The sequence below is a fragment of the Gobio gobio genome, assembly GCF_949357685.1.
Source record: "Gobio gobio genome assembly, chromosome: 10".
NCBI lineage: Eukaryota > Metazoa > Chordata > Actinopteri > Cypriniformes > Gobionidae > Gobio > Gobio gobio.
This window is the reverse complement of record NC_137116.1, coordinates 50,250,596-50,270,408: the sequence shown is the minus strand read 5'-3', so window position 1 is coordinate 50,270,408 and position 19,813 is coordinate 50,250,596. Positions and strand designations below refer to the sequence as shown.

The 19,813-nt window shown below is 36.8% G+C and overlaps 1 protein-coding gene across 1 annotated transcript in view; it reads right to left on the bottom strand.

The window, feature by feature from the left end:
- Nucleotides 1-19,813, bottom strand: part of med27 (mediator complex subunit 27) — a 93,387-nt gene that overhangs the window by 56,790 nt on the left and 16,784 nt on the right. Inside the window, exon 3 of the mRNA XM_079827975.1 lies at nucleotides 9,341-9,471. Coding sequence (XP_079684101.1) covers nucleotides 9,341-9,471 — 131 coding nt within the window. The remainder of the gene's footprint in view (nucleotides 1-9,340; nucleotides 9,472-19,813) is intronic.

Here is a 19,813-nt window from a genome sequence, read left to right as displayed (position 1 = left end):
GCCGCATCCCTGGCACGACTAAAATCAGTGCAAAATGCCGCGGTGAGGCTCCTAAAGCGGGTCAAGAAAAACGAATCCATCACACCGGTTTTAGCAAAACTTGCAGTGGCTCCCCGTTCAATCTAGAGTCAAATACAAGATTTGAATGTTTGTCTAGAAATCCCTGAATAATCAGGCCCCCACATATCTCGCAAATCTGCTGACTCCTTATGATACCCTAGAGCACTACGTTCAGGAAATCAAAAACTTCTGGTACTACCAAGGACAAATCGCCGTAAAAAAGGTGATCGTGCCTTTGCAGTTATGGGACCGAAATTATGGAATGAGCTGCCTCTACCTATTAGATTGGCGAAATCTCTACCAGTATTTAGGATCTTGCTGAAAGCTCATGTAACGCTGACAGCATATAACAGTTGAGCAATGTGATATATGTGGTGTCGGCCATGTTTGAATTGTTAATATGTTTGTTGTATATTGTATCTTTTATTCCTTTTTATGTAAAGCACTTTAGTCAACTCCGGTTGTTTTTAACAGTGCTATATAAATAAAACGAAAGAAGGAAAGATGCCTGAGAGATATTCTTATGAGTTTTTCTCTTTTGTAAGATCACTGGAAAATGAAGGGTTATGATCAGGAGCTTTAGCTTTCCAGCGCTGGTAAGACCTAAGCGGGAAGGCCTGAAAAGATCCGCGGAGGTTGCGTTGATTCTGCTCCATACGCCAGCTTTCCTATAGCTCAAACAGTAGAGCATGGCGCTAGCAACGCCAAGGTCATGGGTTCGATTCCCAGGGAAAGCAAGACTTGACAAAAATGTAAAATGTGTACCTTGAATGCAATGTAAGTCGCTTTGAATAAAAGCGTCTGCCAAATGCATAAATGTAAATGTACGTGTGTAACACCGGTTTTGAGGGTCATATTGTTTGTCTGGAGCTTCTGTGCTGTTGGAAACTACACTCTAAAAAAAAAGGTTCTATATGGCACCAAAAATGGTTCTTGGCTTGTAATCATATTCACCAATTTTGGTGCTTCAGTGGTTCTTCAGCAGTTCTTCGCCAGTTCTTTGACTAAGGTGCTATATAGCACCTCTGAAGAACCTGCTGAAGAACCACTGAAGCACCAAAATTGGTGCTATATAGCACTAAAAAAGGTTCCCCCATGATTACGAGCCAAGAACCATTTTTTGTGCCATATAGAACCTTTTTTGTGAAGCTACTGAGAGTGAGAGCTAGTGAGAGTTGATGTTTACTAGAGAATGCGATGTTTACTGTTTAGCGTCCTTGTTAGTGCACTGCCAGAGCCCTATAGACTCTCGCTATACGGTTCTATGCACTGCATGCCATCGATTGGGGTTCGAGACTGGCTCGGAGCAGGACGGTTAGGATTGGAGAGTGAGCTTTGGAGGCGGAGCGATGAAGAAAGGGGTGTGTTTGTTTGGGTTGATTTCAAATATCAACAATGTTCAGCAAGGACTTCAAAATATTGCTTTAAACATGAAAAACATTCCATTACAACTCCTTCTAATAAGCAGCTCTCCGGTGTGTTCATTTTCCAGAAAAAATTAACCAGAGAAGATTTCCAATTTAAAGAAGGCGGAGCCTCAGATAACACCTAGTGCATAATCGCCGTGAAATAAAGGTAGTTCGAAGTTTTTTTTTTTACCAGCTTTTCAAACTCCTGAAACTATCTCCATACGAACTTCGTTTTGGCCTGATTTAGTTCGAAATGATGTCACACCAGTTTGTTCTTAGATTTTGCTTAATTATATCTGGGCCTTGAGGGTACGAGTGCTTATATACCATGAGATTTGGTGAGAGGAAAACGCAAATGTTGTTTTTTTTTTTTTTTTTAAACCAACCTTGTAATCTAAATGCAAAGTTGATGAATACTCAGTGGACAGGTTCTGCAGCACAGTTTAAGGATCCACTTTGGAGTGTGATTTGAATGTTAATGCATCAGATTATCACCCAGATGATGAAACACTTTCAGTGGATTACACGGCAACTGCCTAAAAACTGATGCGGCCACAAGAAAGGGCGTCTTCAGACACCCCAGAGGATGGCAGGAAGTCAGTGTCGGAGGACCACAAAAAAGGATGTGCGTGTACTTTGTTCATCTTGATGTAACGTGGTAACATTGCTCTCAGTCTGATGGATGATATAAAGTGATCAAATAGCCCTTTCTTGTGACTGCATGTGAGGGTGAGATGAATACTGATAAACGAGTGCTGTCTTCCTCTCTTTCCTTTAATCAGGGATCAGCTATGACTAAAATTTTCATAACACTGCTCTCTAAGCTTTGCTGCAATGCAGCACAGGAAAGAGACACATCTTGACCAGCGATCCCTTCAATCTGGAGATTGAACATGAAACAACCTGGATGCACTTGAAATAATTTGAACATTCATATTCTTTATCTATCTATCTATCTATCTATCTATCTATCTATCTATCTATCTATCTATCTATCTATCTATCTATCTATCTATCTATCTATCTATCTATCTATCTATCTATCTATCTATCTATCTATCTATCTATCTATCTATCTATCTATCTATCTATCTATATCTATCTATCTATCTATCTATCTATCTATATCTATCTATCTATCTATCTATCTATATCTATCTATCTATCTATCTATCTATCTATCTATCTATCTATCTATCTATCTATCTATCTATCTATCTATCTATCTATCTATCTATCTATCTATCTATCTATCTATCTATCTATCTATCTATCTATCTATCTATCTATCTATCCATCCATCCATCCATCCATCCATCCATCCATCCATCCATCCATCCATCCATCCATCCATCCATCCATCCATCCATCCATCCATCCACTTTTTAAAATGTTTACAGTCAGATGAATTTCATTTTAATTCAACTTACATTCAAATTAAATTAAAACGGAACTGAAAAGGAATTTGAAAAGCACAATTCTGAACATCACACAACCCAGAATGTTACAGTATATTTATATAAGTACAATGTACTAACAAAGTGTAAAGAGTTTAAAATGTTATCAAAAACTACAGTAAAAACAATGTGCAAAATAATCTCAATTAGAATTCAATCACAACTTTACAAAGAACAGTCCCTTACGAACACTCCAGTGAACAAGCCAAGGGCAACAGTGGAAAGGAAAACTCCCTGGGATGGAGATGAGGAAAAAACCTTGGGAAAAGCCCTCAGGAGACTCACCTGGGGAAGCCCACCTCCTTAGGCTGGCACATTTTTAAACACTGCTAAAACAAAGCATACACAAAATGTAATCTGAACATATGTAATCCAGCCATATAGTATTAATGATAATACTTGAGTAATTGGTTATAATGACTCTTTTAAAAATACAATGTGCGAAGAGTAAAGATGCAGGCAGCGAATGACAGACAGGTTGAGGTTGCTGTTAATTATAGTAACAAAGTACATCTGCAGGTCTCATGAGGGTGGAATGGTGAATTAGTCTCGGTTCAGTAACTGTGGCTTTGCCTGTCTGGCCGACGAGGCACTAAAATGACAACAGCACTCTGCATTGATCCTAGGAGGGCAGCAGTCTCATATCCTGAGAATTCAAAAGCAACAGAAAGCCCTGACCAAATGACACTTCCGCAATCACATCACAAAGGTCACCTTGAGCTGACCAGGGCGGCTTTCAATGCATATACTATGACATAGGAGAACTGTCACTGATTAGACATGATCTGATTTATACAGACACAACTGAGCCTCTTTTCCAGTTCATAATTAGCTCATATGGGTACAAATCCTGTCTACAGTTCACAAAATTGACAGATTAAAAAAAGCAATACAACATATTTATCAAATCCCACTCTGTAACTGCTTGTCTGCTTAGCTGCTGGGAAAGTGTTCAAGCGCAGACACTATCCCTTCGAGCCAGATTATATGAGTAAATGCTGTGTAATTCTGTTTACAGGATTAATATGGCGATGAATGCCCAGGATGGGACCAGCTATCATTCAGACTCTCCTCTGGGCCTCAATAATCAGGCTATTTTCATATGCCGTGATTTTAAAATGAATCATTTTGTGGTAACTCCTGCTGGTTCATTAATGGCAGTATGAATGGTTATAACAGACTGATTGAATAAATGGATCAATAGAGCGTCTGGTTGGTTAACTTTATTATTTTCAAGGTTCTTTAGGCCTCTGTTTGTTTTCTTTTCATCTTTATATGTTTATCACGTAGCCTGGGCATCCCTTTGCTTGCATATTAGTTTGCGCACCAAATCTAGGTTGCCAGTTACAACTGTAATTATTTATCATATTATAATTTATTTACACAGTAAACATCTATTAAAATGCATTTAGAAACATCTGGTTTTGGGACAGCATTACTTTCTCCAGTCGGTCCACTAATTTAGGCAAGCGGCAATGTCAGAGGGGAACGCCATCAGAACGCTGGCAAGTAAAAAAGCAACATAAAAGCAAACGCGCATGAAGGTTGTGCTGCATAATTCATGCGCCGCTCCTTTTAGAAACGGCAAATTCATCAGGACAATGACGTTTGACAGAGGAGCTGCTGTCTCTGTTCACCTTGCTCCGTTCAACATCCTCTTCCATCCGAAAACAGCACAGTGCCATTAAAGATACACAGTGCATTGCTGACTGATGAGTAAGTCAGGTTTAGGCCATGTTGAGTCGCCTAAAAGCAGATTTGTCATGAGCATCTCACTTTACGGCACTGGTAAAGTCTGGTAAAGTGTGTCAGGATGAAAACGAATCTCCTGAATTCAGCCTGCCGAGTGCATGCTTGTGACCTGGGCAGTCTGGTGCAACAAAAAACTGGAAACGCACCATCAACACCAGCAGATCTGACATTTGGGGACGCTTTTTCTTGTACTGACATTATAAGGAAACTGCAGGTTATGGGGTATATAAGTGGTATTTTGCTTTTGGGTCTTTTCCAAATGCTTCCTTCTGCACAAATGTCGGCTGTGTTCGAAATCGTTCTCTTGCTCACTCAGTTACTATTCCCAATATACAGAACTCAACATAATAATTGTAACATTATTATTTGTATTATTATTATTATAATGGATTTAGTTGGGATAGGAGTGAACAAAAACAAAGTACCTTTTAAAAGGCAATTTAGTCCACTTTGAAATCATCTTAGTTCAAAAGTTTGGTGTCAGGAAAAATATTTTTAAAAGAAAAATAACACGTATTTAGCAAGGATGCATTAAATTGATTAAATTAAAGAGCACCAAATCAGCATATTAGAATGATTTCTGAAGGATCATGTGACATTGAAGACTGGAGTAATGATGCTGAATATTCAGCTTTGCCATCATAGTAATAAAAAGTGACTAAAATCACAATATTACTGTGCTGTATTTACTGCACTTCACAGTCTTGGTGAGCATAAGAGACTTCTTACCTAATCCAAAATTTACTTCAATAGTGAAAGATCAAAACCTCTGAACCTGTTAGTCAATGTTATGTTTAAAAATCTGACAACAGTGATATCATAAATTGTTTCTTTAACATTAAAGGGAGAGTTCAGCCAAAAATGAAAATTCTGTCATTAACTCCCCTTCATGTTGTTTCAACCCCGTCAGACTGTCGTTCATCTTCGGAACACAAATGAAGATCTTTTGGATGAAATCCGAATAGCTTTCTGTCCCTCCATTGACAGCTACACAACAACCATTTCAAGCCCCAGAAAAGCAGTAAAGACGTCATTAAAGTAATCCGTGTGACTCCAGTGGTTTAACCTACATTTTATGAAGCGTGCTTTGTGCAAACACATAACTAACCAAAATATTAATATCCAACATGTGTGGTAAGTGTTTTTTTTTCCGCAAACAAAGCACTCACGTCGAATGGGTTAATCTCATGATGTCTTTACTACCTTTCCGGGGCTTGAAAGTGGTAGTTGCCTAGCTGTCAATGGAGGGACAGAAAGCTCTCGGATTTCATCCGAAAGATCTTCATTTGTGTTCCGAAGATGAACGAAAGACTTACGGTTTGGAACGACATTAGGTTGAGTAATTAATGACAGAATTATAATTTTTGGGTGAAACCGAAAGGGTTTTTTAAAGTCCCTGTAAAGGCAATTCTGAGATTAGTTTCTAAACACATTATAAATGTTAGAAATGTATTACTGAAACACGTTGCAAAGACTGTGAACTGTTTAGTACCGAATTGTTGAGTGAGACCGTTAAAGCTACACTGTGATATTTTCCCCCATCTAGCGGTGAAAAGGTATATGACCATCCAGTGAATTTTAGTTTCTGTTCCTCTCAATTCCGATTTCGTTTTAACTCCTACGGTGGCCGATTTAGTCCAAGATAAACATGGCTTCCAGTTCGACCTCGTCCACATTCGACACGGTGCCTGTGGGATATTCTGTGAGCAGTGGGATGGTTGGAACTCAACTGGCCTAATTATTCGGCTAGAAAGAACTGCAGCTAATCCAGAGTGAACTTTGATGATAGTAATGTTTATTCAGTCATCCAATTGCAAGGCATAAACAGGTTTGCGTGGATATGTACATAAATGTGGTTTCTGTGAGAGAACAAATAAGGATGGTAAATATACATGATAATGACATGACAGAAGATACACAGTTAAGAACTGTATAACTATACTTATAAGTTACATTTGTATAATGTAACCGTAAACCAGAGCTTATTGTACCATATATAGGCGCTAAATGCAGCTGCATTAAAAAGAGCGGAGCTGCCGCTGCTGCTAACAAGCGGTGTCGGGTTACAAAAGTGTGTGCAGCTTTAGCACTGCAGTGCGCTCTGTATAACAATTGTTAATATGCCGATCAGACCTGATACATATTTCCATCAACATACATTACAAGCAAATATTTTCTATAAACTAATAAACATTGTTACGCTATTGTATGTTGACACAAAAATACTTCTGAGGTGACATCAACTGAATTACGCGATGGCAATGACAATAACTATTATTACTTACGGAGTTATTAACGCACAGAAATACCACAAAAGGAAAAACAGACTTTTGAGGAATAAACAAGCCAGGAAAACTCCGTATAACTCTGTTACTGGACGCTGCTGAGATGAAAACTCTCTGCGCATGCACCAGACAAGTCTGAACAAGTTGACGCGCACATGCGCGAGGCAGGGAATTTTGTACAGTGCCATCGAGTGTTAAAACGTGAAAGGCGAAGCTTGAATTTACGGGTATGTCCCTCTTTGGCTAATGTACTTTCAAGATGGAGGGGCAACATGGCGACCTGCATTCGAACCCCTACCCGTATGTATTTTAAATGGCATATTATAAACTTACGAGAATACTTTATTACTTGAAATAAGTAAATATACATTAATGAGCACATATATTTTTGAAAGACCTGAACTAAAAAAGTTACACAGTGTAGCTTTAAACCATTTTTCACCATTTCTGGACTTTTTTTTGGAGGGGATAAAACGAGCCACTGAGCATGGCCCCTCCCCTAACACTATAATAACTAGAGCACATTTCAGTTCGCCCGCTCAATCGCTAGTTACTGTCTGACCGTTAGTTACTACAGACTACAGTTTTCTAGGTATTCATGCCTTCATTACGTAAATGCATATTACCTGGTTGCGATAACTTACAAAACAGCTGTGTCCTTATTTAAATGTCCGAAAAACAATGATAACAAGAAGAGGATGATTCATTTTGTGAAGAGCCACCACCAACACCTGCCTCTACAGTGATCATTTTACACCGGATAGTTTTAAAAATTTTCATCAGAGACAAGACAACTGGGATTCATTGATAATCCGCTGCAGGATGGGGTGAACCGACTATCTCTTGCCCTGGCCTTCATCCTCCCGTCCTAATGACAACTGGTGCCATCATCGGCAGTTCGTGCCCACCGATGAGTATTGTCTTCTTGTGTGCTTATGGCAGCTTAGCAAGTGGGTGTGGTTTCAGCACAGAGAGCGGACAGAGAAGAGAATACTGCTTTTTTTTTTAAGATTTTGATAAGCTATTTTATTTATGTGGTGTTTTTTTTACCATTGAAATTGTTGGTTACCGGTAATAACACATTTTTTCTGTGGTGTGACAAACTCAGGCAAAAATCAAATGTCCGCACAATGATTTATCTGCTCCAATTTATTGCAACTTTTCGACCAACAGGTCTTCCTCAGGCACGAAGACAAACTCAGAGCACATATTTAATTTAGACTTTACACGCACTTTAATTGATTATATGATTTAGTTCTGATTTAATTAATCTTCCGGTGATAAATGAGCATTTAAATCATTTGATTTCCATTGTACATTCGACCAGGTTAACGGATGACAGATAACACTTCACACTGAGCTAACTGATAAAGTATTAAGTTAAAACACTTAAAAGTGAAACACTTTGCAGAACTTTCCTGTATTCTAATATATTTTTGATGACTTTAGGAGCTTGGCAAGCTTGGCAAACTTGGCATCAGTGCACAAAGATTGGTTGCAAGCAAATCAAAGAGCATGATGGGTTCAAAAACTTGATGTTTTGTTCACTTTATATAGTCTTTAGGCAACACTTAACAGTTGAACAGAGAGTGATTTCAGACGTAGCAGTAGATATAGGACATTATACGTAGCACATTTTTATTCCTTCTCCTTGTCCTTCAGCCTTAGAAATCACATTGCGCTATGAGTACCCAGGCAGGCATCGGAGCAAAGGAGAGCTCTACAACTTGAAATAAATGAACAATCACTTTGAAGGACATTGGAAAGAAAATAAAACATTGCCCTAGAATCAGATTAAAAAGAGCACATTTGCAAGGAGAAACAGGAGTGGTATCCCATCAGTGGGCTATTCAGAGGGACACAGACCACCTGGGCTCCGCTCTCGTCTCTTCTATCTGTCCTCCATAGTTATTTTCCGTTCATTCTCCATCCGTCTTTCATCTTCCCTGCCGAGTCCGTGCTCTCTTCTCCTCTATGTTTCCCGAATCTCACTCTCGCTACTTTATTATTAAAGCCTACGGTCTACGACCCCAGTGACACCACGGAAGACAAAGAGCTATTCTACTTTGCCACCGTGATCGGATGAACCAATAGAGAGGAAGAGAATCAATGGTCACCTCTGACCTGCTGCCGGTGGGTCTATGGACAAGCAGATGCTGGTGACCAGTTTTCATGAATGTAGGCCTTGTGTTGCGCTTCTTTAATCCTACATCTATGTCGAGCATGACAAGCAAGTCCATATATGGTACATTTACGGGACAAGTTTAACACTGCAACAATAGAACTGGTTTCACGTGTGAAAGAGCCTACTGGGAGCATAATAAACTTTCACAACTCTGGTTATGAGATACTGTGAAAAATATGAACTCAAACTCACTGTGTTGGAAGGACAAGGGTGCTGGGCTGGACTTTGGGTCTTCTTTTGGCAGATGTTCCCATCTGATTGGCTGAGCGTTTGAGTGACTGTTGGTTTAGAAGACTGGAGGCCAGACCAGCATGGTACTGTAACTGCAGAGAAAAAAAAAGATGTCTATGTACTACGGCTGTTACGATAAACACATGTTAGCTTAATCATGATTATTCAATTCCATTTATTTGGTGTGTCCAGAGATCTTACTCTTCTGCGGCTTTACAAAGAACAGTTAAGCATGTAAAATGAAATCACAGACTAATTGGGCTTTTAAGAAATGTTTACTCAAAGCACAGTTCCAATGTTGTCAACAATCTGTTCTTCTGGGAGAAAGCACAGTAGCTTGCATATAGTACTCCATCACGTTTTTCCTTGTGTTCCTCCTCGTCTCCTGCCCACCTCCTCCCCCTCGCCTCCTGTTTTACTATGTTGAACGTAACACGGTGACTGTAATATCTTTGACTTTGATGTTGCAGTATAGCAGAAGCCTGTCAATAGCTTTCCGGCTCATGTGATGAAACCATGTGAAAGGTGTCCCGTCCGCTATACCCAGAATGCACAGCTGTAACACTCAAGTCGTTAATGGATGTGACAGAAGTCTCGATGCCACCTACCTGATGCCATGGACATAAAACCTCATACACCAAGTAAATCACTCACATATGCGACTACATTTCAATCTAGACAAGTAAATAATAGGGCTGGGTAAAAAAGCCCTAACGATACGAAACGATCGTAAAATAGACCCAAGAATCGATTAGTCATTCTGTTTTCAGTTGATGAATGAATGGAACATTGTAGCACGCCTCCCATCCAATAAATTGCAATAATCTTTGTGCTTTGTTACTATTGATATGAAACAAAGTCTCAGATTTTAAATTACGTCCATTTTATTACGAAATTCAAAAACATACACCGTTTTGGTGCTGTGGCATGAGAGCACTCTGGCACAGCTCAGCTCAAGAGAAGCGCCAGCGCACATGAACTGATCTTCTTGTCCGTCTTATTACCAGTTACAGCACGAAATAAACATGAATAAGCATCTGAAAGTGCGTTAAAAGAGTACATCTTACCGAAATCCGTACCATGTGACATGAAATCGCTTAATCAGTGTTTCGACCATAGAAAGACGTCAGTAAAACAGCTTGTAAACAATGTCATTTAACACATTTACCTCAGAAAAACCATATCCAGTGTCCATAAACTCGTTAGTGAGCTAGAAAAAATAACTCTAGAGAGGAGCATTTTGCTAAATATATGCATCATATAATTCATTATAATTTTGAATGTTTTTCAATATTTAATGCATGTTTGAATAAATCTGGTAAGTTCTTATGACAGCCACCATTTCAATGTTATTTCAAAAAACGAATTGGAGTAGAAATATGATTATGTAATTGTAAAGTTAATATTATAACTTAATTATTATAAAAAATATATAATTGAGTGTAATTTAAGTTTTTGTAAAGAAATCAGTTCATTTTTACCTTCAACATTATAGTCGGCTAATGTACTACCAACTGACTCCCATAGTTTACAGCATTTGCCTTGAGAAAATTTGCCATGTATTGTACCTGATATATCCAAAATAATCTATATTGAATTGAAATCAAATCGAATTGCAAGCTTGTGAATCGAAATCAAATTGTGAAATTTGTGTCAATGCCCAGTCCTAGTAAATAATGTCTGTCATTAGCCACTGGCTAGAATTGATATATATACAATACATGCTTTCTTGTTTTTTCTTTTCAAAATGACAGTACTTGTTCAGAATTATTCAGCCTTTAAGACCAAAAGCCACTGCCGGCTGGTTCCTTTGGAAGTGAATTGGAATAATGCACAAGCAGCAATTTCATTAGCAAGCACTCACATATTACGGTTCACGTTTTGATTTTAGCAAATGAGTTTGAGTGAACACAGACAAAGTAATCAATATGTATGAGCCCACAGCTTATCAGACTGTAGCGTTTTGTATTAATATTAGTAGAAAAATTCATAACACTTTAGTTTAAGGTCCAATAGTATATTACTAGGATATCGGCTGTTTATTGGTACTTAGAAAGCACATATTAATGCCTTATTCTAACCATATTCTACATTCCTTAATCCTACCTAAGCCTAACTACATTAGTAACTATTAATAAGCAGTAATTAGGAGTTTATTGAGGCAAAAGTCGTAGTTATTAGTTAGTTAATAGTGAGAATTGGACATTAATCTAAAGTGTGAACGAAAATGTTGTATTATATTACTATTTTATTCAAATTTTTGTTTTGTTTTTACAGAAACATTGAATGACCAATAATATGTAAAGCATCACTACCAGCGAAATCATGAAAAATCAAAAATGCTTGACTGACTGATGTTGATCTATATATACTGTCTGGTGAGTAAACCAAAATGGAGATTCTATTGCCACGGTGTGCATTGAGGGTTGACCAACATCTGGGAAGATACATATCGGGAAAAGAAGCAGAACTACTAAAACGCTAACTTGAGAGTAGATCAACTACTTTTAATAATGAGTAGCTTATAGCTTGACAAATCACACTTTTGAAGAATATTCCCCAACACTGCTGCTCTGGGAAGTTCGCTTGCTGGGAAATCTTAAGAAAATCAATCGTCCGCGAGAAACACGCTGGTAGCGAGTGAGGCAGATCATAACACAAGCGGTGACAAAAGAGATCTCATCAGGCTTCAGAATTCATCGGCATGCACCCCCACATAAACCAGGCTCTTAAATTAGAGCTCGCATAGGCCCGTGCCTCATTAATTGCTATTAAAATATTCCTCCTATTGAGCTAATTAGCCATGTTCGGAGGCAGCAGAGCGACGTTCGCTGAGTGAGAAGCAGACGGCGCAGCACTCCCCCTGTTTAATTTGGCTGACCAAAGCAGCTGTGTTAACGGGGAATTATTTTAATTAACTGAATCTCCTTTTCGTAGCTAATGAGCCTACTTGGTAAGGGCCAGATCTTGTACGAGAGTAGCGTGTACGATGGGAAGCTGGGCTCCAGCTGTATAAAAAGCCCTTGCTAATAAATAAAAAGCCTACATTACAAGGTAAGAAAAAAACACAAGGATTCAAGATGCTGTCAAGATGGCTCAGGCGCCTTTGAATGTCAAGTGGCTTGAGAGATTTGTTGCACTAAAAACATCCACATCAATCACCATTGGTTTAAATATTGGCCCCGGGCAATTGTGTAGTTCTGTTAGTATTTAAAATTCTGTGTCTAAAGAGAGACCCTTTAAAAAAGTGGCATTTCTAAATATTCTCCCGACAATATGACTGGACATTATACTGAATGTTCAGGATGTATTTGTCATGACTTTTCTGGAACTAGAATTGTTAAGTTCAATTGAATTCAAACTTTCAGTTTGCAATTATTGATTTAATATCCAAATATACAGAGAATTTCCGACTTGGAGTCCTACATGTACGTTTTAAAAATTTTGACCAAGTCTCCCTGTAGTCAATAATTGTATCTCTTAAAACTCATCTTTGATTAAAACTCATCTTTGAAATTACATATTTGAATGTTTTTTGTCCTGTGAAAATAATTTCTTAAAGCCTTAAAATAGCTTGAATGTAACTCTACACTCTTGCTTCATTTAGTATACCAAGACCGATGAATATGCAAATTATCCCCGCCTCCACTCACTCACACCAGCTCAAGGGCAAGACAATTACTGGTAGGTTTAATTCCGCCATATATTTCTGAACCAGAAACTGATTGAACTGATGAAGAGCATATTATATGGGCTCATCTACAATGGGCTCTATGGTAAAACGTTTTGTGTGTCGCTCTTTACAACGTCAGACACATAACTGTAATTAACATGATTAGCTTTTTGCCTGACTATGCTATCAAACCATCTCAGAGTCAGACAGCTGCCTTCTAAAAATCAGCATCCTTAGAAACACTTTGAACAACTTAGAACGTCAGTGGAGAAAGGCATATAGTTCATCATAACATTGTAATATACATATACATAATTCACCCGATATATTGCTAAATTTACCCGATTTTCATATCAACTGAAAAATATGCCAGGATAACCTGGTTTCTCTTGAGACTCCCCTGCAGCACAGCATAGTAATGATATGCTAACGCCCGCCCACACATTGACAGGATTGGTTACAACAGGTTTGTGACGTAAGAAACACCATCGATTTCAAAGGAAAAACTCAGCAATAGTGTTTTCTTATGGTTTGTCTTAAAGAATATTAAAAACATCACTTAAGCCCTATTCGGACGGTAATTGTTTCTCACGTGGAAGTCCGTAAAAATACATTTGCAATGCCACCTCAGTGATAAAACACGTGCATTCGGAAGGTGATTTATTCACGTGTGGGAACACGCTGCTCAAAGGATTTCATTTTATTCCACATGGAAATGAGAGGAAATAATTTAAAACAGCCTCTTATTTACATGAGGTAAACATAATGCCACTTGGTTATTATAACATAATTGCTGCCGTAATAACGGCCCATTTCAAATGTTTACGTGCTTTTCTTCTTTTTATTTTTTGAGCGGGGATGAAATATATTGCTTTTGTAAATACTTGTCAGCATTTCAGTAATAAAAGTCTGGATCTTTAAAATGCATCCAAATTACAGCGAAGGGCAACCGTACGGTGCTCTGCAGTGACCAAAAAGGATATAAACAGTGAATTTTGAAGTGATATTTTCTTGAAAATTCAGAGATGTGTTTTCGGACGGCAATTCAATTACCAGACGACCTTTGGCTATAGTCATATAAACAACATTAAAATATTTTCACCACGGGGGGGTTGGGGGGTTGTCATTTTTAAAAATGACTTTGTCATACAAAGAAAAAATGACTTTGTATGACAAAACAAACAAACAATTTTTTACCATGTTGATTAAAAATGAATGTTATAAATGATAAAAACACCCTTATAAAGCCATCATGAAATCAAAAAGAACTCAAAAGTTTGGGGTAAGTACAATAAAAAAAAAAAACTTTTATTCAGCAAGGATGAAGTGAATTGAAAAAAGTGACAGTAAAGTCATTTAATTTCAAATAAATGCTGTTAATTGAATGTTCTATTTATCAAAGTATCCTGAATAAAATATATTATGGTTTCCACAAAAATATTGCCAACAGAGATAATAATAAGTAGCATTAATTATATTTGAGTACCAATACTCATTGATTTCTTCCAAAAGCATAAAAAACTTAATTATTCCAAACATTTGACTAATTGTGTAAATATACATTGTATTCATACATTTTTCCTGTTGAATACTATCTTACTCAGAAATAAACTGATTATGGAAGTAAAATCAGTTGCAAACGTGGTTTCATATTAACTGTGAGTAAATACATAAATATCAAAATATATATAATTGAACAAAAGCTGAAAATAAAAACTTAAAGAACATAAAATACTGAAAAAAGTTTGCGATTTTAAAACTATGCCACTCATTACTAAAGGCCTACTTCTGTCAATTAGAGGAGAACATAACAAAAATCATGCCCTCTAACATTTTTCATAACAGAAACAATAAAAGCAACATCTACAAGACAAACCCTAGAGTTCACAAAGAGAGAGAAAAAAAACCAGAGACAAAGGACAAAAGATGTGGAGGACAGTGGAGAATGAGTACAAGAGAGAGAGAGACACAGAGGACAAGAGAGGCATTACCCAGAATGCTGTCAGGCAGCTGAGAGTGTCATCTCATTGGGGCAGTTGAAGATTAAAGCGCAGGGTCAGAATCTGACTTGTGAGAGGATGCACGGGACAAGCACACACAATCAATGTCACCGTCAAATGGAACAAAACAAGACAGCCTCTTTCACTGGAAGCAGACACAATCACAGAAGCACCGAAAAACCATCGCACTGTTGTCAACCACATTATAATGCCATAATCCAATCGAAGGTGTTGCACACCCCATTTTAAATAAGATCGCAAACAGGGTCTGTCAAACCCACAATACTAAGAAAACCTTTGGAAACACTTCACTTTATATATCATTATAAAGCTGTTCATAATACCCTGTAATACAGATTGTAATGCTTTTTTTCTTTACATAACTATAATCAGATTCATATATAAATATCAAAAATTGAAAAGGTTTAGCGTTGATTCAGAAGCTCCCAATATTGATCATTGGCTCAATATATACCATTTAAACATCCTGCAAATAATAAATATATATTAATGTATGTAATACTTCAAAACAATATATAACAGGTAAGGCATTGCGAATGAATTCCGATGCATGTTTCAAGTGCTGTCAAACCTTTTGTATTGAATATATTCTTAGCTTTTTTCTCAAATAGGATTTACCTTTAAATCTTAAAAACCTCTTAAAGATTATTCTATTAATAAGGCCAGTGCTTCCCCCTCCACCATCTTCCAGATCTCTGCAACGCTTCAACTGCAGTGCATCTCATTCCTGATGCTTTTGCATTTAATACTTTAAGCAGACCTAGAGGACTAGCGCTTATGCAGGGGAACTGTATTATTCCATGCAACTAATTGCACACACCCATCAAACCCAATATCTATTCAAGGAAGCTTCGCCGAGGAGGGAAAAGCAAAATCATGTAACGAATATTAAGTACAAGTTGAAACAACTCTCTTTGATCATTCGCCGCTTGTTCGTCTGCACCCAAAAATGATGAAATGACTGTTTGAATGAGTGCGTCTTTATCTAAAATCTCCCAAATCTTTGCACAGCCTTGAGGGGAAAATCGCCTCAATTTGTTCAACTCAGTTCTGTTAGCTTTTGATAGGTAGAATACTGGGGAAAAGTGTAGAAATAGTCAAATAATAAATCTTTAGGGAGTGCATTAAATAGGTAATATGCATTTACATTTATGGTGTGTTCACACTTGTAGTTCGGTTCTCTTGGTTCTTCTGGTCAGGACCAAAAAAAGAAAATAACACACAGTCCTGGTTTGGGTTCACTGTAAAAAAAAAAGAAAAGAAAAGAAAAAGGAAACCGTACTGGTAATTTCTGCCAGGACATTATCCATTAATTTTATGGAAATTTCTGTTAACCCTTAAAACACAACCTAATGCAATGTGTAATAGGTAAAACACCTGTAAAAAAAAAAAAAAACCAATACGGAAAATTCCTTAATATTTATACCTACTTTTTCATTTGAATTTTAACGATTCTGATTCTGCTTATCGATTCCAATTCTTATCCATTCATAATTTAGATTCCAATAAGGTAAAAAAAAAACTTGGATATCATGACATTATTGTCTTACTGCAAAACATTTTATTTTAGCTAAATACCAATTAACAAAAAATTTAAATGAAAATGTGGGCATCGGCCTTGAGACAGAGCAGTAGCTAAAAAAATGATACATAAATGCTAATTTTCAATGAGACCATAGATTATGCATATGGATATATGCATTAGCTATGGTCTCATTGAAAATATTTAGTCACAAGAGATAATTAAGATATTAATCCCCATGCAAAGAGAGAAAAAAGACACCTTAAAATGGGGGAAGTTGGAAAGAGGGAAAGAGAGACTGGCGGGCGGAGAGAGGAAGAGACAGCAATGCTGCAGTCAGGGGGTTAATTAATTTTTAAATATCAGCCAGGGATCACAAGGTCTAGGGTATCTTCTATGACTGGTTCTCATAAATCAGGGTTATGGGTAACGCAAATGAGATCAGACATATTCCACGCAGGAAACCCATTTGGATTTAAACAAGTTTATACATGCAGTGATTAAATAAAGAGAGAGAGAGGCCTTTGAAATCAAAACAGTTTTAAAAGGAAAAGCATAAATTATGTCTGCTGTTGTTTTTCTATGGAGCTACCATAAAAGCAGTTCATATGACTTCTGAAGCTCTATTTTAGGAAAAGACCAAACTTTGAGTTGAGAGCTTACATCAGATTATTAGTTTTTGGGTGAAGACAACAAGCAATTACAAGATAATGGAGAATATTTATTACACAATATATATGTGATGGAAAGACTTTCTTTTTCTTGAACCCTTTAACTGTCACCGTCCCGTTGGCGGGACACCTGGCACTCTTTTTTTGATCGCCTTTTTTCCCGCATAATATATTTTAGTAATTATCATAAATTAGGTATCATTCGAAAGCTTACAAACTCAAAATTCATCCTGTGAAAACCGTTTTGAAACTGGACGTTAAGTTACCATGGAAACGGTACTTTATATTCTTTTAGCGGGCTCCTCTAGAGGGCGGTTTCATGTTTCATATCACAACATTTATTTTAACTACTTTATAATCAAAATCTTTTCTAATCTTGACAAAACACATATCGTCGGAAAGGTCTGAGTCTCAAGGTTCCATATTTGGTGACCGTTTTGTGATGGAAGTGACATTTGGACAGAAATTTACAGGAAAATACATTAAAAAAACAATCAATGGAATGTGGTTGACACCCGGTGGCTATTTTTGGTATAGCGCCTAAACAAATCTCATGGGAACTTCAATTTTTGTGATATCAATTTCAAATTTGGAACACAACTTGGTTAGACATATGGCTTTGATTTTACAGTAATTTTAGTAATATGTAAAATATATATTTTATATAAAATAAAAAAGATTTAGTACAGAATTTATATTTACAGTAAATTAAAACTTCCATAACTTTTTCATACTTTCATATTTTGAATTGCTTTATTACTTTATTTTTATTTCACATTTTGAATTGAATTATTTTGAATGATCTGCCGAGTGTCTTCTTTAAAACATGACCAAACTTAGGTCTATATTCCAAAGCATTCTTGAATTACAGCCCTTTAACTTTGGATAGTGCATTTTCATGTGTATTCTCAAAAAGGGGGGTGACTGTTAAGGGGTTAAAGACCCAGATAGAAGATTTTTTTTCTCAATTTGGGGTAAATGCACTCAAAAAAATGAACATTCACTGTTGTTAGTTGCACTCAACTCACCCTTGTTCACATTACTTAAAAAACTCATGTAACTAAATTTACTTAGATTTAGTTGTTTCTACTAAAAATGAATATTGTCAGCTTTACTTAATAAGTGTTTGTTCGGTCAACTTAACATTGCTGAGTGAAACGAACAAACTGGGCAGTGGATCTGTAGTTCCCAGCATGATTTGCAAGGGACTACATTAGGAGAGTACATTTAGGGATTAAAGTGTTATTTTATCTTTTTCAGTAAAGGAAAAGATGTTGTTAGTTAGGTATTTTTTTTTGGATTTCCTGTTCTCAATTAAGTTATTTTTGAATTTTGTTTCTAAAAATATGGTTTTAGTTATATTTAATAGTTTTCCACTTACACTTGTAGAGCAAGTAGTTAATTTAATAAGGTAAGTTAAGTCAATAAATGTGTTCACCTAACATAATAAACTTTTATAAATTTAACATAACATTGTTAAGTAAACTGCACATATAAATATTATGTAACAGTGACAAATTCAAATGGTTTGTATTTACTTTAAGACTCATTTTGTCAGCTTTACTCGACTTTCTTTTGTTCAAATAACCAAATTGTTATTTGTAAAAATGACTCAATATAGTTGTGTGGGACCACTTGACGCAGCTTTTTTAAGTAAATTCAACAAATAATTTTTTTGAGTGTGGACTGAATACATTAAACCCATAAAGTCTGTATGTAAAAATAAATTTTTATTGCAAGGAAGTTCCTTTACGAAATCAGCTCCACATGTTGTGCATAGTTGCTGATTTAAAAAAAAATTGTTTCCAGGATTGGTGGCATACATATGGTAACAATTTTGTAATCATATTAATATTATTCTTGTTTTATTGAAATAATGCTTTTCATGTTCACCGTATGCGTTTTAGCAAAATATAAATTTTTTAAATACACCAAACCTGTAAATCCACCTCTATGAGCTGATGGATGGAAATTTTTCCAAAGAATGTATTTATTTGTATTAAATGCTTGGAATGTTTAGAGAATGGAGCAAATGTTCCTAATTTCCCATCTTAATGGTTCCAAACCAAGAACCAATCATTACCAGCAATTAGGGTAAACTCTACAAGCAAGTGCCATTATCATCTAGGTTCCTCCAATTTAACCATCAATCAGAACATGTACAGCAAATAGACACAGTCCCCACGGAAGTCTAAACAAACAATTTAAATGAATATTCACTCACACGAATAGCAAACTCCGAAAAAAAATACATATCAAAGGTTCTCGCTTGTCCCTTGCTCTTTTAATGAGGAATTAGCAGGCCGAGGCGAGCCGAGACCACTGTTCTTTCAACTTTACACTCCCTTTCTTGGAACTAATAAGGAATCCAAGCTTGCTAAAGTTGCCACATCAAACATTTTCTCAGAGCAGTGCATTTTCAAAAGGTCGCAGCTTTTTTTTGGCCCCTTTTAGTTGTTTCTTGTTCTTTTCCACCCCTTTTCGTCCCTTTGCGCCACGCTGATCTTTAAGACTGACCAGGCTATTAGTCCTCTCTGGCACAGCAAT